At 37.3% G+C, this 19,224-nt stretch overlaps 3 protein-coding genes across 5 annotated transcripts; 1 reads left to right on the forward strand and 2 right to left on the reverse strand.

The window, feature by feature from the left end:
- The first annotated feature begins 438 nt into the window (after positions 1-438).
- Positions 439-2,454, forward strand: LOC125202442 (chloride conductance regulatory protein ICln-like). 2 transcript variants are annotated; one of them, XM_048100836.2, is made up of 7 exons: positions 439-697; positions 784-907; positions 1,449-1,563; positions 1,659-1,718; positions 1,813-1,851; positions 1,932-2,023; positions 2,161-2,454. In XM_048100836.2, the coding sequence occupies exons 1-7, from the start codon at positions 525-527 to the stop codon at positions 2,230-2,232; spliced, it is 675 nt and encodes a 224-aa protein (XP_047956793.1). In that variant the 5' UTR covers positions 439-524; the 3' UTR covers positions 2,233-2,454. The 2 variants fall into 2 exon arrangements, with proteins under 2 accessions (XP_047956793.1, XP_047956792.1); XM_048100835.2 differs by having other exon boundaries at positions 440-697; positions 1,807-1,851.
- Positions 2,455-3,598: 1,144 nt separating this feature from the next.
- EMB1144 (chorismate synthase, putative / 5-enolpyruvylshikimate-3-phosphate phospholyase) lies at positions 3,599-8,708 on the reverse strand. Its single transcript, XM_048100833.2, has 13 exons — positions 8,471-8,708; positions 7,427-7,577; positions 7,082-7,158; positions 6,905-6,963; positions 6,704-6,787; positions 6,474-6,566; positions 5,964-6,044; positions 5,289-5,420; positions 5,009-5,111; positions 4,783-4,877; positions 4,628-4,693; positions 4,146-4,230; positions 3,599-4,015 (listed from the first exon to the last, which is right to left on the reverse strand). Exons 1-13 carry the CDS (start codon positions 8,613-8,615, stop codon positions 3,867-3,869), a joined length of 1,320 nt encoding a protein of 439 aa, XP_047956790.1. The 5' UTR covers positions 8,616-8,708; the 3' UTR covers positions 3,599-3,866.
- Positions 8,709-10,625: 1,917 nt separating this feature from the next.
- EMB1997 (para-aminobenzoate (PABA) synthase family protein) lies at positions 10,626-16,184 on the reverse strand. Of its 2 annotated transcripts, none has more exons than XM_048099295.2 (14): positions 16,060-16,184; positions 15,408-15,833; positions 14,786-14,917; positions 14,306-14,373; positions 14,115-14,179; positions 13,822-13,888; positions 13,424-13,684; positions 13,214-13,340; positions 12,837-13,111; positions 12,663-12,742; positions 12,472-12,574; positions 12,315-12,397; positions 11,515-12,123; positions 10,626-11,382 (listed from the first exon to the last, which is right to left on the reverse strand). In XM_048099295.2, exons 2-14 carry the CDS (start codon positions 15,730-15,732, stop codon positions 10,872-10,874), a joined length of 2,706 nt encoding a protein of 901 aa, XP_047955252.1. In that variant the 5' UTR covers positions 15,733-15,833; positions 16,060-16,184; the 3' UTR covers positions 10,626-10,871. The 2 variants fall into 2 exon arrangements, with proteins under 2 accessions (XP_047955252.1, XP_047955251.1); XM_048099294.2 differs by having other exon boundaries at positions 12,472-12,580.
- Positions 16,185-19,224: the final 3,040 nt, after the last annotated feature.

A 19,224-nucleotide genomic window follows, 5' to 3' on the forward strand; every position in this document is an offset into this window, starting at 1 on the left:
ACGAATCGGCTAGCCGGTCGCTAGCCGACCATTGCGGATGCTCTTAAAACAAATCTATACTATACTTAAAAGCTCGGTTTTTGGGGGGAAATCAAAGGGAATTCCCCCCTATTTTCAAATTTTCGATTTGGGGGGAAATTTGCAAGTGGTAGGCGCCAACTTACCCTTCCATGCTTTGACCAATAGTTAAAATGATCCCATCACCTTCATGCATTAAAACCATCAGATAATAGCATCATTTTTAATTGTAAAGCTGACTAAACATCACACCATCTATATATATATATATATAAATACATTTTGTATGCATATGAAACACATAGCATAATGGCCATGTTTGGTTGACGGAAAAGTAAAGTTGGCAAGGAAAATGATTCCTGGGAAAATGAATCCCGGGAATATGATTCCTAGTAGTGTATATATTTGAACAGAATTAAAGAGAGCGCCATTCCACTTTTAAACCTGACCGCACCAATATTCAAAACCCTAAACCCCCATTTCTCCTTCTCTAAATTCCACCGGAAATGGCCTCCGGCATTCGATCGGTGACTGAAAGAAGCGGCGAAGGCGTCGGAAAACCGATCCTCAACGCCGACAACGGCGAGGAGCTGATGCTCGTCCAGCACGATGTCTCCATCGTCCTCGGCAGCAGCCGCCGCGCGCCGGAATCCCCCGGCACTCTCTACATCACCTCCAGGTTGTTTGAGCTGTCGATTCTCATCGCTTATTTTATACGTAGCTTTGCGGCGTGATTGATTCGTTGTTTTGAAATTTGATGGAAAGGCAAGTAGTGTGGCTGAGTGACTCGGATATGGCGAAAGGATATGCTGTGGACTTCCTTTCTGTGTCGCTTCACGCTGTTTCTACAGATCCTGAGGCTTATCCTTCCCCTTGCATCTATGCTCAGGTGCGATTCATCCTTAGTCTAAACACTCCTGCTCTCTGTCATTTATTTTGCAGTCTGCTGTGTTAAATATAGGATGATTTAAGCTGCATTTTGAATTTTAGAAGGTTAAAGTCTGGATATGGATAGATCTGGTTAGAATTGCACGGTTGAAGAGATTGCACAATTTTTATGTGATATTTATAATTTGTGCTTCAGTATCGTGTATCTTTGCAATTGATATTAGTTTTGCGCTATGATTAAAGTGATATGGAAGAAGTTTCACTTTCCTGCTTTGAGATTTGAACTCAATCATCACGTTATTTCCTTGGATTTGTATCCGTCAGTGTATCTGGCAGTATTAGAATATCCTCATTGAAGTGATATTATTGACAATGACATAAGCAATTGAAATGTATAACTATTGGTGAAGTGATCTAATATTGTGAATTTGCAATGTATGCAAGCTTGTACTTTTCTCTTTCCTCTTATTGAGATTTGAATCATTGATATATAGTTTTTGAATGGTCCAATGGTGATCTTTGTATTTATTTTATTTTTCAAGATTGAGAATGGTACTGAGGATGATGAATCTGAAGATTCAGATTCCGAGAGTGATGATACGTTGAACTTATCGAAGATAACTGAGATGAGACTTGTGCCGTCAGATCCTAAACAATGTAAACTTTGGTTTCTGTTTTCTTTGCCTTTTTAATTTATTTGTTCCTTGTGGATGTTTATTCATTCCCCTTGAATGAGAGTTTTATCCTTGCAGTGGATACACTATTTGCTATGTTCTGTGAATGTGCTGAGCTAAATCCTGATCCGACTGAAGGTGGTATTAATCTCCATGTCAGACATATACATCGTTTTCTCGTGTATTCGTCAGTCACTGATTAACTAGTGTGTTGTGCTTCCTGTAGAAGTAGACGGTGAATACGATTGGATTACCAGTGCTGATCAACTTGGTACTAATTGATACTAATTCCCTTTTCCCTTCATTATAACTTTTTTTGTGTTATTTATGGTTTCTCCCTTGGCTCATCAGAGGATGACGACTCTGAAGGGGATGCCGACCCAAATCCAGCTCATCCAATTGGTGCCAAAGAAAATCTCGGCCTGGCTCATTCCATAGTGCAGGTTACCTTCAACCCTCAGCATGCATGAAACATTTAGAAATTAAGTTCGCCATTGTTGTTGATTAGTTCATCTGTGCCCTGTGAATTTCTTTATGTAGGAGTATGTAAAGCTAATATATACATTCTCTCTTGTTGCAGCTTCAGATAAACGACCAACGATTCGAGGATGCTGATGAAATGGAGCAGGATGGTAAAAATGGTGATAACTAAACTCTGCCCTTTTCTTGTCTTTCAAACTTTGAGAGATAGAAAAGCTTTATGGAAATCATAATAACAATGGTATATGGTGGAATATGGACATTCTGTGATTAACCTAAAACTGCAAAAGATTTAGCTAACCACTCATGAACTACATCTTATTTGTGACAGTATTGTTGAACCTCTTTCACCCTTCCTATTTTGTTATGTGACATAGCATTAGTGTTGTTTGAAGATGGTAATGGAGTTTACCTATAAATTGACACAGACCCCTGCCAATAAAAGGATATAAAAAATTTGAAATGTTATTTTTTTCAATCTTGAAATATATATGAGCATCTACTAATTGAGGGGCTAGGGTTATTCATTTTATATATTATCCCTCTTTATGTGCAATCTGTATTATACATGAACATTTCTGCATGGCATGTCATTGATAAATAGGCTTAGTTTATTGGTAGGATTATATTTTTGGTTACTTACCAGTCTCAGACGCAATTCTACAATTTAATGATGATAATGATATAATCCTAATTGATAATGTAGTTTACATCCAAATTTAAATTATTGAGAAAGAGATGTGTTGATAGTGACGAGGCAATAATTTAGAAAACGCATTCGGAGTTTTTTCTTCGAATTATTAATACAATAGGCTCTGTTTTGTTTGGAGTTTTTAAACCTTTTTTCTTCGCATAAATACATATTTATTCATTGTTTTTTGTAGAAAATTGAATTCCTAAGTAATCTATAATGTTCTTCAAATTTCTTTATTTTTATTCAAAGTCTACAAATCATATGAAACTGACGGATTCACTCAGATAAATGTTAGGTACAATTCCAACATATCATTGCATGACTCTTATCTAATTTGTATACTTGTGATATAATATTATGAATATTATATCTACATAATATTATGAATATTATATCTACAAGTAAACAAATTAGATATAGTACTATTGTTTGGTTTTATAGTATTTATTTTGATTCTACTAGTCATTAACTTTACAAATTACCTAAAAATCAGAACTCAATATATTCACTTTTACTATGATTTGAAACAAATAAAATAAAAAATTGAGTTTTAATTTATGTACGTATTTTATAAAAGTAATGATAATTTTAAGATACTGGAATTAAACTATTTGTATCAAACAAATAAATGGACTACATAAGACGATGTTCATAGATAATGCTCATGTGGGTATAAATTATTTCTTGTTACGGGATGTATAATTTAAGTATGTCAAGCAAGAGATTATAAATTAATGAAATTCGAAAAATTAAATCTAATTTGCATGTAATTATCACATTAAAACTCTTTTTTCAACGAGAGAAAATAAGAATCACTTTCAATGAAAAAAATAAAACTGAAAAGTAAACTGCAAAAGTATACGATTTTTGTAGTGTTCAAACTCAAATTATTTTACATATTATTCGTCGCCAAAACTAGCAATAAATATGTTGGGAAACATTCCGACTACATAGAAAGTACATACACAATGTTATCAGAATAAACAAAAACTAAGCATACAACATCGAGCGAAAACGCAGCAGATAGTTTGCCTTCAGTCACTTATCCGAATGACGAATGATAAACAACGCGATCAAATATGAATAGACTCGTACCAGACAACGAGGCACCATTATAGGTTAAGCTTTGCCTGAGCGTCATGGGGCTGTTTGAGGGGTTCCTGTAATGCTGGGTTTATTGGGAACAGATTACACTGTGCATACTGTGCCATTAGTTGATCAACGAGCACCATGGCTACGGCTGCTTCCACCATTGGAACGGCTGCATGGTAACCATGAGGTGCACGTAAGTGGCATGTTAAGTTATATGGCGCGTAAACATTTAAAAGAGGATAAATAGTCAACAGATGTTAAGGCAATTGAACAGAAACATCCATAACTCAGTGGCATACCTCTTGGAACAACACAAGGGTCATGACGACCTCGTGCTATGAGCTCTGTCTCGTGTTTGTCTCTAGTTACAGTATTTTGCTTCCTCTGCATAGAAATATGACAAGTTTGATAAATTTTACATTCAATTTGAACAAATTACACAACATCCATGAGACGATTTGAACTCTCCAAGGCACAAGAACAAATTACGCAAAGGAAGTGACTGAAAGCAGTGATATGGAAAAGGATTTGCAAAAGAACTTTCCATTAGAGTTAATCCCAAAACACTCGTCTTGACATCATCCTTAAATCCCCTATGAGACGAACTTGTACTTTTAAGATTTTTAATTTCAGTTTTGAACTTTAGATAAAAAAAATATCAAGGGTCAGATATAAACTGCCTAGATGCTGTAATCCAAAACGAAGCTGAACACAAAAGATAAGTGGACATATTAATGAATGCCCTGAAGTCAAGGGACAAGAAGAGAGACAAAGAACATACGGAGATTGTCGCTGTTGGCTTGAAGCAGACTCTCATGTTGATGATTTCTCCATTTGATATTCCACCCTGAAAATGGATATTGGATCATGAATAAAGACACATTGGAAATGATGAATGAAAAAGCAGACCTGTCTCTCAAAATTAAAATTAATTACCTGAATCCCACCAGATCGGTTCGTTTTTGTCCTAATTCGACCATCCTTATCCATGTAAAATTCATCATTATGCTCACTACCGGTCATGAATGTACCTGGTTAAGTTTTGAGTTGAGATGAAATTAGAGCGAAAACAGATGTAGCTAAGAACAATAACTTGAAAGAAGTTCTATGTAAACTGTTGGCCTAATATGATAGGTAAAGTAGAATCGGAGGGCTTTTATACCTGCGAATCCACTGCCGAACTCAAATCCCTTTGTTGCAGGTAATGACAAACAGGCTTTAGCCAACTCCGCCTCAAGCTTATCAAAGACTGGAGAACCAAGCCCCTACAAATACGCAAAATAGTTGCTTATATTATTCATTTATTTATTATTTTTTCAGGATTTTCCTGAATAGTAAACTTAACTAAACTATAATTTTGTAAGTGAATTGATTAAAAGAGCCAAAGGTGGGGGTGAAAGGAGCTAGAGGGAGAAGGGCAGGCATAGAACAGGTGGGTTTACCCTTGGAACATTCCGAACAATGCAAGTGACAACGCCCCCAATAGAATCACCTCTCACCCTGACAGCATCAATAGCAGCAATCATCTTTTCCGCATATTCGGGATCTGGACACCTTACAATGTTGCTCTCTACCTGGAAAAAACATAATTAATAGAGAAAATTAAAAACTAACAAGCCAGATGGATGCTGCATAAAATAGTAAAGACGAAACTTGTCAAAAGATATGCTACGAGAAAATAAAAAACCAACAGAAAAAAGGAGATGATTCATATTTACGATTATATGGATAACGTATGTAGCTCAGTGTGCAAACAAGAGCTCGGATATACTCACTACTCAGGCAGCAATTTGACCAGTTTATCCTAAACCCTCCCTAACTCACGACAATCATATTCATATGGCTCAGCCAACCTTAAGTTGGGAGTATTTTTAGGTCTTGCACACTGTCTTAGTATAGTAGTAATTTTTTTTTTAGTATGATAGAAACAAAAGAGAAAAAAAGAGTCAAGGAATTACTGAACTGGTCATTGATATATGAATCACAATGATCAGCAGGTTTTACAACGGTATCAGTACTCAGTAGCAACTATTACCACCAAACGCATTTCTGCAATATACTCGAGGCATTACCAATGACAATATGCAGAAGAAAACATGGTTCGATGTTATGTTCACCTGATCAAGGGATACAGTATCATGATCAACCAGACCTTCAGGAAGGATAACCTTGTGCACTTGTGAAACATAAGCAATAATCTGCAACACAAGCATGAGGATATAAACTAATTGAATAACAAACCCCGTAGCAGGGTGAGCACTTTCCACATTATCATTATTTAAGATAAGATGTTCCCGTACACTTCGACAAAGAAGATAACATAAAAGTAAACACAAAGCAGGTTTCTTCACCTTGACCTCTAAGGCCCATGAATCATGAATAGACATATGTTGGCAAATTGTGTTTTCTTATCTTTAGCTAAAATTTCATTAATTAAAGGGGGCAGCTAAGATTTGTTATTATGTATAACAAATCTGGTAGCAATATCAGGTGTAGCCAAAGAATCTATTTATAATGAAGAAAAAAATGTAAGTTCTAGTGAGGTGGAAGGCATATCCAATGACACTAAAAGCTAAAAGAATTTGTGACACTTTAAACAGAAATTTGGCTCAAATACGATAACTTACTTCAGTCCCTGCATATAGCTTTAGAATTTTCTTGGCGACAGCTCCGGCAGCAACTCTTCCTATTGTTTCTCTTGCAGAAGATCTGCCACCACCCTGGGTTTCAGAAACAAATTAACATAAATCAATAGTTTGATCTTGATGAAAGATGTCCCAACATTTCATGATAATAGTAACAGATTGTATGGCATGTGAAAGGACTGTATATAGCAGTTAAAGTAACATGACAGTACCTGAACTGATCTAACACCATATTTGAAATCATAAGTTGCATCCGCGTGAGATGGCCTATAGGCTTGTGACATTTCAGTGTAGTCCTGGAAAGTATTCCACAACAAAATATAACTAAGCAACATATAGCTTGCATGCCTCTGTTATGATAATTCTTGAGAAAGCTCCCTGAAAGAAGTAGAGAAGGAGAATAAGGCACTTACATTTCCTCTTTGATCAGTATTGGGCACTTCTACCTTAATTGGAGATCCTGTTGTGAATCCTGGAATAAAGATGACACAAAAAAGCCCATATTATTAAAATCAAAAGGGCCACCAACTGGTGCGAAGGTGCAAGACAAGCAAAATAGTCCATTCAGACTGGAAAACGATTTGACTGACCATCAGCAGTCCCTGAAGCAATTTTGCATTGGTCGGTCTCCTTTCTTGGGGTGGTTATTCTACTCTGGCCTGGCCTCCTAAAAGAAATAACTCATACATTCACAATCAACTAATGCACTGATGACAGACAACTAACTAATTCTTTCAGAAACAACTGACAACTTCAATAGAAAGCTACTCCTCCCAAATCTCATTACCACTTCTTAAATCTTGTGAGTGAAATCAGTCTACATTAAGTCATTAACCAACACTCCCTCTCATAAAAGATAGTAGCAGGTTTCATCCATGTATACATGAAGCTATTAAACAATACAAGAGAGAACAACATAGTAGCTTTGCAAGCACCTTCTGTCAAGATCTACTTGCATATCAGCTTCTGAGAGGGGAAGTCTAGGAGGGCATCCATCAATTACACAGCCTACACCTCCTCCATGAGATTCGCCAAATGTTGTAACCCGGAAATAGGTTCCGTATGTACTTCCCGCAGCCTGTATCTCTGTTCAAAACAAGCATGCAAGTATTTAGCATTCTTAACGACCTCATATAGGGGTGGGAGCTAGTAAGAACTTGAATTTATGTGAGGAAGAGAATGACAAAAAAGCATATAAAATCATTGAAGCCGCACACAAAAACAACAAATAATAAATGAACGAATTAAAGTAAAATTCCCGGTCCTAATAGGATTCAAACTCAGAAACAACGAATAATAAATAAAATAAAATTTCCGATCCTAATAGGATTCAAACTCAGGTGCTGCATTGTCCAGAAAGGAGAAGCATCAACCACAGATATTTGTGATAAAGAGCTGATAGTAATTCTCATTTCACTCCTATAACAGTCATTCGCACCAGATCCTTTTTATACACACGTAAATATAAACTTCATCTCCATCATGGATCTCTCTGTACACTATCATCAAAAGTTGGTAAGGAAACAGAACTAATTACTTTCTCGTACCCCCTACTAATCGGTATGCTCTAGGTAGTTCGATCTAAATGACACTAATCGGATTCAAAATAACCATAACATGAAGTCGTAAACTCCACCTAAGCGAGGCATGTTGTAACAGAAGGCACAAAACATCTCAAAAACCTCAAGCTATTAATCTAACTATAACCTAATTACACAAACATTACGAAGTAAATTAAAACCGGAACAGCAGCTAAAATCTACTGATAAAAACTCAACTATTCTCCATCTCGAACACAACGCTTCACATTTCATTTCGATTCGGATTTCACCAGCACAAAAGGAAGCGCACAAAAACACGCAATCAAACAACAATAGTCAAATAAAATCCACCAGCTATAATCACGCCCGATTTTACCAAAAGCAACATCAATTTCGCAACTCAAACTAGAACAAAGCGGAAAATCAGGAGATCCTCACCGAGGCGTTTGACGCTGGATCGGCGCGCAGGCAGCTGGAGGCTGCGCGACGGCGGCAACGGCTGCGACTGGAGAGATCCAAGGCGAGCGAGTCCATCGGAAGACGATTGAGCTCCGAGGAAGTGTTTGGTGAGGCTCGACGCCATTAATCCGACGATCACCTCGAATTGGAGGTTGGTGCGAGTCTCTCTCTGGTTTGGTGAGTGCAGATAGAGAGAGGAAATCTCGGTGTCTCAGCAAGCATAAAAAATGTGTGTATATATATACACACACGTGTGTGTGTGTGTGAGTGGAGAGAGAGAGAGTAGATGGTTTCACTTTAATTTTGGTAGTTGGTGTGGGAAAAATAGTTTGGTGTGAGCGGGCTCACAAGATGGGCTCGGGCCGTACGGTACCACCACCTACCCATCCATTTCACCTTCACCAATTTTTCCTCTTGTCTTTTTCCTTATTTATTACTAGTACTTCATGGTATCTCCGTTCCCCAAATATTGACACACTTTGATTCGATATGGGTTTTAAGAAATACTCCCTCCGTTCTATAGTAATGGATGCAAAATTTTTCGGCACGGAAATTAAGAAAAATTGTGTTAGGTGAGTTAAATAAAGAGAGAATAAAGGGAAAAATGAAAAAGGTAGAGAGATGAAGATAGAAAAAAGTAAGAGAGAGTAAAGTAGGTGTGGAAAAATGTGTTGACTTTTACTAAAAAGGGAAATGACTCTATTACTATGGAACAGACGAAAATGGAAAAACGCCCCTATTACTATGGAATGGAGGGAGTAGTATTAATGGAAAGTGAGTTGAAAAAGTTGGTGAGATGTGTGTCCTACTTTTAAAGTATTAGTTTTATAATAAAATATGAGTATGAATGAGTTAGTGGAATATAGGGTCCACTACCAAGAATGAAAAAAAGTAAAGTGTGTCAAACTTTAAAAAACAGACCAAAATGATAAATTGCATCAAATTTTCAGGTGGAGATAGTACTACATAAATTTCGAAAATAAAGAACCTATTTTAAAAGTCGTTTTATACTTTCAATATTGGCCAAAGTCAATAGTTTTTAATTCAAATACGTTATTAATTGGGAAGAAATAATTAAATACATCTTCGTATTTTCTTTTAATCCACACAATTGCCCATTCAAGTTTAGGGAAACACCATTAAATGTTAGTACCAACTTATTAAGCTACTGTCCAATTGAAATCATATTTTTCTTCCATAATATTACTCCGTAATTGTTTCAAGCTTAGTTATTTAAAGAATACAACTTTTTTGATAAACTGGTCCAATTGAATTCATTTCTCTGCTTTCGGAATATTATCCGTTATTGTTTTAACTTTTAAACTTATTCGAAGAATGAATCCTCAGTTCATTTTTTCATCAAATACACGTACTAGTAAAATAAAAACTGCTCTCTCTTTCCTATTACTACTACATTGGATTATTATATTGCTAACTCAATGCTTAATTGCTAACTACAACTCAATAATAGCCATTAGATATTCAAATTAAAGGCCTAGATCATCAACCACGAAATATCAATACGATCAACAAAAACGTCAATAAGGCTATAGGATTAATTCTAATAAATATCAATAGGGGTATTAATGTCAAGTTAGTTATAACTAACTTTTAAAAGAAATCCCAAAACTTTAAATTCATATAACATATATCAAATTAAAGATAATTTTATAAGGATTCCAACGATATACTACATGCATATGTTTCGACGTCAAAATTTGAATTTTTTTTTTTTTTGAATTTTCGTATTTTTTACGTACAGATTTATGTCAATACACCTTACATAATGTCAATATTATGCTTGTAAAATGTCAATATGAAATTGTGTTGACATTATTATGTCTTCGTGTTGATGTATTTCATACACTGTATTGACATTATATTTCTAAACCCTAAATTTGATACTTGCTATTATCTTTTTAATATTAAAAAATGAAAAACGAAATTACATATGGCAAATTATAGACCACAAAAATTTTAAAATCTTATGGTCTTAAATTAGTTGTAGTTAGCAACTAAGGGATGAGTTAGCAATTGATCACTCCCCCACTACTACAAATATAATTATTGAGTGTGTTGAAATAATAAGAAAAACAAAATCTGTTAGATATTTTAATCGGAAAAGAAGAGAGAATTTTAAAAAAAGGAATCATTAATAACGGAAGGGGTGATAGTTAAACCGAAGTCAATTGAATTACACTGTTGAATCCCATTGGAACGGGAGTATAACGATTGAGTGAATTTCGAAAATCAAAGGTTTCGGGTTCGAGTCTCACTAATTTCTCCTACGATATATGTGAAGCAACACGGACGAAAAACGGGTAAAAGAGAGCTGAGATCCACGGGCCATCGGATCACCGATCACATGATGGATACTCGGTTATGTCTCATCATCTATGGAGAGAATGCTGCTCTGATACTCTAAAACAGCTTTGGTTGGTGCTCTGGTTTTTAGCACCATTTCCTCGTACTCGTCGGCCGGATTCGACAGAGCCGTGATGGCACCTCCGGCTCCTATGGAGGCCTCGCCTTCGTGGATGACGACGCTTCTGATGACAATGTTGAGGTCGAACGTCTGGTTGTAAGAGAAGTATCCTATGCACCCGGAGTAAACGCCCCGGGAGCTGGTTTCCAAGGAGTCGAGAATCTCCATCGATCTCAGCTTCGGTGCACCTGTCATCGAGCCCCCTGGGAACGCAGCACGGACGCAGTCGACCGCGCTGGCGTCCGGCCGTTTCTGCCCTCGTATCGTGCTCACCATCGTGTGGACAGTTGTGTAGGACTCGACCTCCATGAGATGAGGCACGTGCACGGAGCCAGGCTCACACACGCGCCCCAAATCGTTCCTCAGAAGATCCACAATCATCAGGTTTTCGGCCTGGTCCTTCTCGCTGCAATGAGATGTAAGAACAGACTATTATAAAAATGTGTGTTCTTACAAAAAATTTCAATGTAAATGGAGTAAATTTTATAGAAGTAATTAAATATGCAGCAAGTTTATGGTTCGGATTTAGCAGACTTGCCTGTACTGCAGCCGTTGCTTGAGCAGCTCGTCCGCTTCCGGAGAGGCTCCGCGAGCTACGGTTCCCTTGATCGGCTTCGCCTCCACCACGCCGTCCCTATCCAAACGCAGGAACCTCTCGGGCGATGAACAGCAGATGCACAGGTTTTCTCTGGGGAAGCTGAGCCACGCCGCGTAGGGAGCCGGATTTTTCTCGCGCATCTCCAGATAAAGCGCGAGGGAATGCAGCTCGCCAACACTCCTCCTCATCTGCGTAGTGAGACACAGCTCGTAGCTCTCGCCGTCTCTGATGAACTTCTGGCATTCCTCGACGTCTGCGATGTACTGCTGCCTCGATTTCTCAGCGGAGAATCCTTGTGTTGGGGAGACATCTGCAGATGCAACAGAGAGGGGCTTTCTCGGGCCATGGGGTTTCATGTCGAGCAACTTCTGCTCGACCTCATCCATCCATGAAGTCATGCCCGTGTCATCATCGTGCAAGGACATGACATAAACATCATCATAGTGATGATCTATCACGACAAGGTTGTCTGCGAAGAAAAGGCAGGCATCGGGGGTGCTTGACTCGTGGCTATTCAGAGACGCACCGCATTCGACTTTAAGATTGTACCTGCATTCGACCGACGCATTCTCCACTCCTCAGATACTTGAAACCAGTTATATATGCTAAACATCACAATAGGGCTTATATAGAGTAAAAATCATCCATAAAGACTCCACGCGTTCACTTTTTAGATCGAATGTATAATAGTCGTATTGATTGATGTATTTAAGAAACACATGTAGAGATGGCTGGCATACCCGATGTAACCAATATAGCCACCATAGAAATCGAAAGGAAGTCCATCGAAATCGGCTGCATCATAGCAAATTGATTCGAGCTCCTGAAGCACGAAACACAGAGACAATTTAGTATAAGAAGAAAGGTAAGAAAACACCACATTCTTGAGAAATTTACCTGATTCAAAAAGTCGAAAAATCCCTTCTGCAAATAAGTGTTTGTAACAGATCCATTGTAATCTCCAACTGAAAGATAGCCTCCGTGACCAGATGTCGTGTTACTGCAACTAATATCCACAGATTGAGCTCGTAAGTGATTCAGCGTCTAAAACAGCGGCATCTTATAACCACAATAGGCCGGAGACTAACCACTTATTCGAAAGCCTAAACGTCACTTGTTTCCACAGTGGTCCACCTTTGCCTCCCATAAACGAAAAGCGAGCTCTGTTCTACAAAGACAAGATGGTTTATGATCAGAGGCTAAAGAAAACGCAGACTACATTTCTACTTCTATTAGAAGAGACGAAGAGGGAAGATGGAAACCATCTCAGTCGAGGAACTATCCAGCCAAAACGTGTTTTCTGCACGATGGCTTCCAAACAGCTCGGAGAATATGCTTCCTGAACCACCAACTTGGTTGGCAGAACACTCGAGTTTTCTCCATTTCAATTTCAAATATTTTGCAAATCTCGAGTTTGGTGGTGACTTCATTAAGTTGCAGAGGCCGGCATGCTTCAGGTTATCAAATCCATTCATTAAAGGCTTGCTTCTCGCAACTTCTTGGAATAGTTGATTTACGGCAGAAACCTGCATACGCGCTAAGTAAAGTTCACTTTCACCAGTTTCTATGGTGATTTTCATATCTGAACATTCTACACGAATAAAACAGAAGAGTCGTCTTATTTATTGAATTAGATTACCAGAACGATAAAAGTCCCTCATGCTATCTGAGGATGATTGCAATCGGGACCAATGGTCTTTCGTGATCTCCGCAAAATTCTTGAATATTTGCCTTCCATGGTATGTAGCAACGCTCTCTGGATGAAACTAGAACCAAATAAACAAAGCCAATTAATTGTTGAATAAGTAACACCAAAGTCGAAAAACTTATGAGTTGGATGACAATTCACCTGAAGGCCGTAATGAGGTCGACTACAGTGCATAATACCCATAAGAATATCTCTAGTCCGCAACTCCTGTGATTTGGCAGGATGCCGATGCAAACCATTGTCGAACTTTGTAGATAAAGATTTAGCAAAAGTGTTCAGGTCACCTTGACCCTCAAAACCATCAAGAAATGGAATTGTTTCATGAGATGATGTCCAGGCTATAGGTATGAGATCTTTGGGAAGTGAGCTCGGGTCTATCACAAGAGAATGGTATCGCACCACCTGCGTCAGGTCAACACACTAGATGTTCAACAATTTCCACCATGTCATATTGATGTTACACAGAGCCGAGCAAGATTTTAACTACTGACACAAACTACCAATTTGTATTTTTTTGGAGGAAGATCTTTAAATGTCACCTTAAATCCTGAATTTCGTCCAGAAGGAATCCCATTGAACAATTCGCAAGCATCATGCTCAACGTCACTGTAAAAGCCACAAGAAAACAATTCAAATCAGCCACAATATTTCGGAAACTAACTCTTCAATGCAAGGGATAGGCTCAGGGGTCATGTATTTTAGAATCAAGATCTCAATGCAATAGTAACTTCCGTATTCTTCGATGAAAGTCGTAACACCTTCAACTACATTTTCAACTGTGTCAGAACTTGAAGGCACGACTCTTAGTAGAAAACCCAACAAAAATGTATACCTTAGTCGTCCATGAATAGGCTCGGGAGCATGGATGATCCGAGCACCATGCACGTAACCTAAAGCCTGCACGGTTTTTCATGTCCATAGTTCAGTTGACATCAGAAAAGCCTAATTTATTGTATTAGAAAGAGGAAAAAAAGAGAAATGTGGAAAAACATGTACAAAACCAATATGATGGACAAAATATACCTGATGGCCGAGGCAAACACCTAGAATTGGGATGTCTGTGCATTCAAGCAGCAGCTTGAGGCATATTCCTGCAACAATTCAGAATTCAGAGTCGACACAAATCGAACAATATATCATTACATATTGGAGCAGAAATCTCTTTTTACTACAAGACCAGTTTGAACTAAAATATGATTTGTAAGTTGTGATCACGGACAAATTTAACCTTGATTATAACACATATTAGAGAAATATTATTCTTGATCAACTTCGCATTTGATAAGTTTTTGGAGTAAGAATCTAAGGCAGCAATGAAATCCAAAAAACTCATCATTTCACCTTGCTAAGTGAAAATAAGATTAACAATTCACACAGAATGTGTTCGCCTCCTAAAGGAGATGCTTGGAAGAAAACAAGGATTCCATATAATAAACTAGTAAAGTAGGTTGCATTGTCAATGTAAATAGTAAAAGTGCTTGAATCGACGCTTTTGGGTCTAACCTATATCGGCTGCACAGGTTGGAGAACCTGGACCAGGAGATATCACGATGTTGTCAAATAGCTTTTCCTCGTACAGGTAATGGCAAACTTCTTCCCACGACCATTCATCATTACGGATGACCACCGGAGGCACTGATGTAATGTCAACAATAAACAATAAAGTATGAGTCGGGAGCACTCCTTTCCACAGCTTTTAAGAGAACCTTCACATATACAAAAGCAACTGCCATCCACCATCTACTAAGAAAGTGACCTTTAACCAACCTCATTGAATTGTACACAATAACTAACTTCAGTCCCTCAGTAAAAACAATTCCAAAATCTAAGTTGATCTAATCATGCAAAAACAGAAAACAATTATGGCTTCCTTTGTTCTAAAATTAAATCCAATAGCCCGATTTTCCTTCAAGAAATCACAATAAAACTTTACATCAGAAACTAAATTCAGTCCCTCATTCTCCCTATCCTCTTCCGGTATCATATACAATGGATTTAATAGAATTTTGTTCAAAACTACCATTGCCTAAGTAAAATACACAAAATTGCATCTCAACCACATTGCAGAAATACCAAACAAACAAGCCAAAAACTGTACAAACAGCAAACGAGAGAGAAATCTTACATCCATTGATGACAGATAGCTCCTGATAAATATTATACGTGTAGCTATCGTAATTATCAATCAGCAACGTCCGCACAAAATCCAGCTTCATCGATGGCTCTTTGAGCTGCTTCTTGCCGACAAACGACCCTTCCAAGTGCCCCCTCACCAAATGGCTCGACACGGACCCCTTCTTCACAACCCCATCACCTCTTTCCTCTCTATTCAGCTCACCAAGTCTACTGAATGTCTTGGGAAAAACATGTTTCGAGCTCTTGTTCTGAGAAATGCTCTCTAAGCTAGAAAATGAAATCTCCTTCGAAGGCGAAAACAAAGCAAACCCCATTTCTCTCAATTAAATCTGTTCACACTTCTTCAGTGTGATAACACAAATATTCAATTAACTTCCCAATAATTAAGAAATCCGAGCTAAACCCTTCAAACACCCTGCAAAAAACAGTATCCCAATGCTTATTATATCTTTCCACAGATCATCAAAAATCACAAACGGGAAAATTCTAAATCTCAAAATAAATGAAAGAAAAGTGGGAAACTGGATTCTGACAAATGAACACATACAATGAATATTAGCAGATCTCAAAATTTCGAAAAAGTAATAAATAAATAAATAAAAAGGAAGGAAATTTATGAACAATAAGCTAAAAACAAATACCTGTATGCGGAGTAAAAGCTCCAGGAATCAAAATTTTCTGATTTATTTCCCCTTTTTTCCAAGTATTTTTGTGTTTATTTTGAGGGATGAGGCTGTTTTCAGCCACCTCTTTTTTCGAAAAGAAAAGTCGGCGCGTATATATCATATGAGTGTGTGCTCCACTGGAGAATTAGTTAAAACTACCGGAAAACACGAAAAGGGTAATTTGGTAAACCGTCATATGAGAACCACTTATTTCACGACACGTGTCTTCAGCGGGTTCACCAACAACCGTTACACCAAACGTTTATTATAGGTGTAGATTATTGATTTACTAGTAGTACTACTATTAATCAACTTAAATAAGGTTAAATAAGATTTACTAGGAGTAGCATTATTAGGTTAAATAATGTTCATACTGATTACTCTGATTTCTACGATTGTCTTATTTTATTTTTACAAATAAATTTTTTATTTAATTAAAATATATATATATATATATATATATATAAAAGTAATCTATCTATTCACGTAAAAGTACAATCATTCAATCATGAATATGACCATGAAGAAGGAGTTTGCGGTGATGCAAGAGAGGGAGGGACAGAGAGGAGGAGGAAGAGGTAAGGCAACGAGAAGAAGAGTATAAGCTAACCAGGGACGAAGCCACTATGGGCCTGGGGGGCCACTGGGCCCCCCATCTTATATTATTATTAGTATATATATTCTACACAAATACATAAAATCTCACCTAGTGCAGTTGGTTTGGGCCCAAGCCTCTAGTCTTAGTGTCCCAGGTTTGAATCCTGGTATGGACAAATCCTTATATTTTTCTTTTTTTATGTCCTACTGTTTTATTTTCTTCGTTTTGTGTCCCAAGTTCGAGTTCCCTCTTGAACAAATTGATTTATTCTCCTTGTTTTATGTCCAATTGTATTGTCTAACACTCTTTTCTCTATAATCTAAAATAAATACATTTGTACATTATATGCCAATAATCATTTGAATTGATAAAAAAATTTACAAATCTTAGTAAATTAAAACTAATTATAGAAAAATAATTTACCTAATTAGATAAACTAACATATCAAATAAAATGAATTTATCGACAGCTTTATTTGACGATTGTATGCTTGTAACACCATTTGGTTATTTGTAATTTAATACCTAATCTTTGGGATCATTTACAGCTAGCTCTAGCAATCATTGCAATTTATTAGATCCCTTCAATTTTTCTATGTGAAATTGCATTTGAGATTTGACATGAGTTATATTCATACGAGTCTTTATTTTATTTTCTTACACTTTTATGTCGAAGAGTTTTACCCGGACTGCTATTTATTTTCATATATATCCGATTTTTGTCTTATTTTCTAATTTACTTACACTTTATTTTCTAACAATGACCAACATATCTATATCTAGGTTCTACTACGTATCTCTAATTTTTTTTCCTCTAATTATTCATCTATATCGCTTGCAACTATCTATTTATTGAAACAACTTTTGGCCATACCAACACTAAAAAATACCTAAAACTCGGGCCCCTCAATAAAAAAAAATTCTGGCTTCGTCTCTGAAGCTAACGATAGCGGTGGTCAATGATAGATCTACAATGACATGAGGATGGACTTAAGCCCTTATTTATATTTTTTTGTATATAAATAAATACTTCATTCGTCCCAGATTAATTGTCACTCTTTGACCGGACACCATTTTCAAAAAATAAAGAAAAATTGATTGAAAAAATTAGTTAAATGTGAGACCCTTAGGCCTTAGGCCAAATAATGCCCCATGCAAAATAAGCTAATCATTGTTTAACCAAACCAATGAAAAGGCACATCTTTTGGTTAGATATATCGTTACATTTATGCTTTTGATATTTATGTGATTTTTTATATTGAAAGAAATACTAATTGTAATTCCTCTTATACTGAGACAATTACTCAATAAGATTCAATCGTTTTCTCTCAATTCCTCTGTAAACGATGTCCCCGGAATTCAACTCAATATGTTACCATTAACTTGAATCATTTCTCACCCTCAAATTGCAACATAGCAGACAAATACTCCCTCCGTCCCCTATTAAGAGTCACTCTTTGACCGGGCACGGGTTTTAAGAAATGTAAAGAAGAGTTGGTTGAAAAAGTTAGTGGAATGTGGGACCCATTTTTTTATATTGGTTTTATAATAAAATGTGAATGAATTGAGTTAGTGGAATGTGGGACCTACTTACTATTTATGGTAAAAATGAAGTGTGACTCTTAATTGAGGACGGACCGAAATGGAAAAGTGTGACTCTTAATGGGGGACAGAGAGAGTACTTGACAAGCAATCTGTTACTATTAACTTGAATCATTTCTCACCCTCAAATTGCAACATAGCAACAAATACTTGACAAAAAGATAAGGAAAAATAGATAATCTATTAGTCTGATATAATGTCTGATAATACTTCTTTCTGCCTTAGGGAATAACTGAAACTTAGGGAATGTCTGATAACTAACTAAAAGTTTTAGTCTAGAGCAGGACGTGGCAGATAAAGTTGAACTAACATTGAAACCGATAAAACACACGGAAGACTAGATCAGTGAACGAACGATCTTCATTCTGCAGATTCTGCTGCTTCTATTTCGTGTACGCATTCTTCAAAACAGCCATGGAAATAACCAACAGCAAGATGCCCGCGATCGCAGCACCTACAGTTGTAATGACTTGACGAACAAGATGTATTTGCACTGGATTCGTGATGATCGTGGCAGTTGCCAAGCGAAACACCTCCTAATGCCACAATCGTCTCAAGCAATACGGCGAGTGTGTAGATGATTGATGTCTGCGGCGGAATGATGTTGATGAGAAAGATCACCAGGAGAGCCGAAACGTAGGTCGTGTTGTTAGAACGCACGAACAACTTGTAGAGTCCGCTATGAGTGGATGTCACCACTACTTTGCCGGCTTTGTGTGATGACGTGGTGTCTTGCCAATAGCCGCCCGGGGGCCTGAGGCTCGCCGCATATGCCATCTGGGCTACCAGACCCATCACTACCGAGGACGTTACGGTTGTATTTCGGATCATGGTAGTGATGTGCCTAGTGATGTGCCTGAATGCTTTATGTCTTGACAGATATGCTATGATCTGATATTTTGATTCAATCAATTCAAGTAAATAATAGTGCTAAATGATAGT

This window comes from Salvia hispanica, chromosome 2 (assembly GCF_029641045.1).
Source record: "Salvia hispanica isolate PSC_SH4W2 chromosome 2, Shi_PSC_v1, whole genome shotgun sequence".
NCBI lineage: Eukaryota > Viridiplantae > Streptophyta > Magnoliopsida > Lamiales > Lamiaceae > Salvia > Salvia hispanica.

What these genes read in the sequence shown, in the direction of transcription:
- LOC125202442 (XM_048100835.2), top strand. Translation starts at nt 525, where the DNA reads ATGGCCTCCGGCATTCGATCGGTGACTGAAAGAAGCGGCGAAGGCGTC. An exon ending in CCCCTTGCATCTATGCTCAG is followed by an intron (nt 908 to 1,448) that starts GTGCGATTCATC and finishes TTATTTTTCAAG; the next exon opens with ATTGAGAATGGTACTGAGGA. An exon ending in AAATCCTGATCCGACTGAAG is followed by an intron (nt 1,719 to 1,806) that starts GTGGTATTAATC and finishes TGCTTCCTGTAG; the next exon opens with AAGTAGACGGTGAATACGAT.
- EMB1997 (XM_048099294.2), bottom strand. Translation starts at nt 15,732, where the DNA reads ATGGGGTTTGCTTTGTTTTCGCCTTCGAAGGAGATTTCATTTTCTAGC. An exon ending in GACCTCATTACGGCCTTCAG is followed by an intron (nt 13,341 to 13,423) that starts GTGAATTGTCAT and finishes ATTTGGTTCTAG; the next exon opens with TTTCATCCAGAGAGCGTTGC. An exon ending in TTTTCGACTTTTTGAATCAG is followed by an intron (nt 12,398 to 12,471) that starts GTAAATTTCTCA and finishes TTCGTGCTTCAG; the next exon opens with GAGCTCGAATCAATTTGCTA.
- EMB1144 (XM_048100833.2), bottom strand. Translation starts at nt 8,615, where the DNA reads ATGGCGTCGAGCCTCACCAAACACTTCCTCGGAGCTCAATCGTCTTCC. An exon ending in CAAGTAGATCTTGACAGAAG is followed by an intron (nt 7,159 to 7,426) that starts GTGCTTGCAAAG and finishes TATTTCTTTTAG; the next exon opens with GAGGCCAGGCCAGAGTAGAA. An exon ending in ATGGTGTTAGATCAGTTCAG is followed by an intron (nt 6,567 to 6,703) that starts GTACTGTCATGT and finishes TCTGAAACCCAG; the next exon opens with GGTGGTGGCAGATCTTCTGC.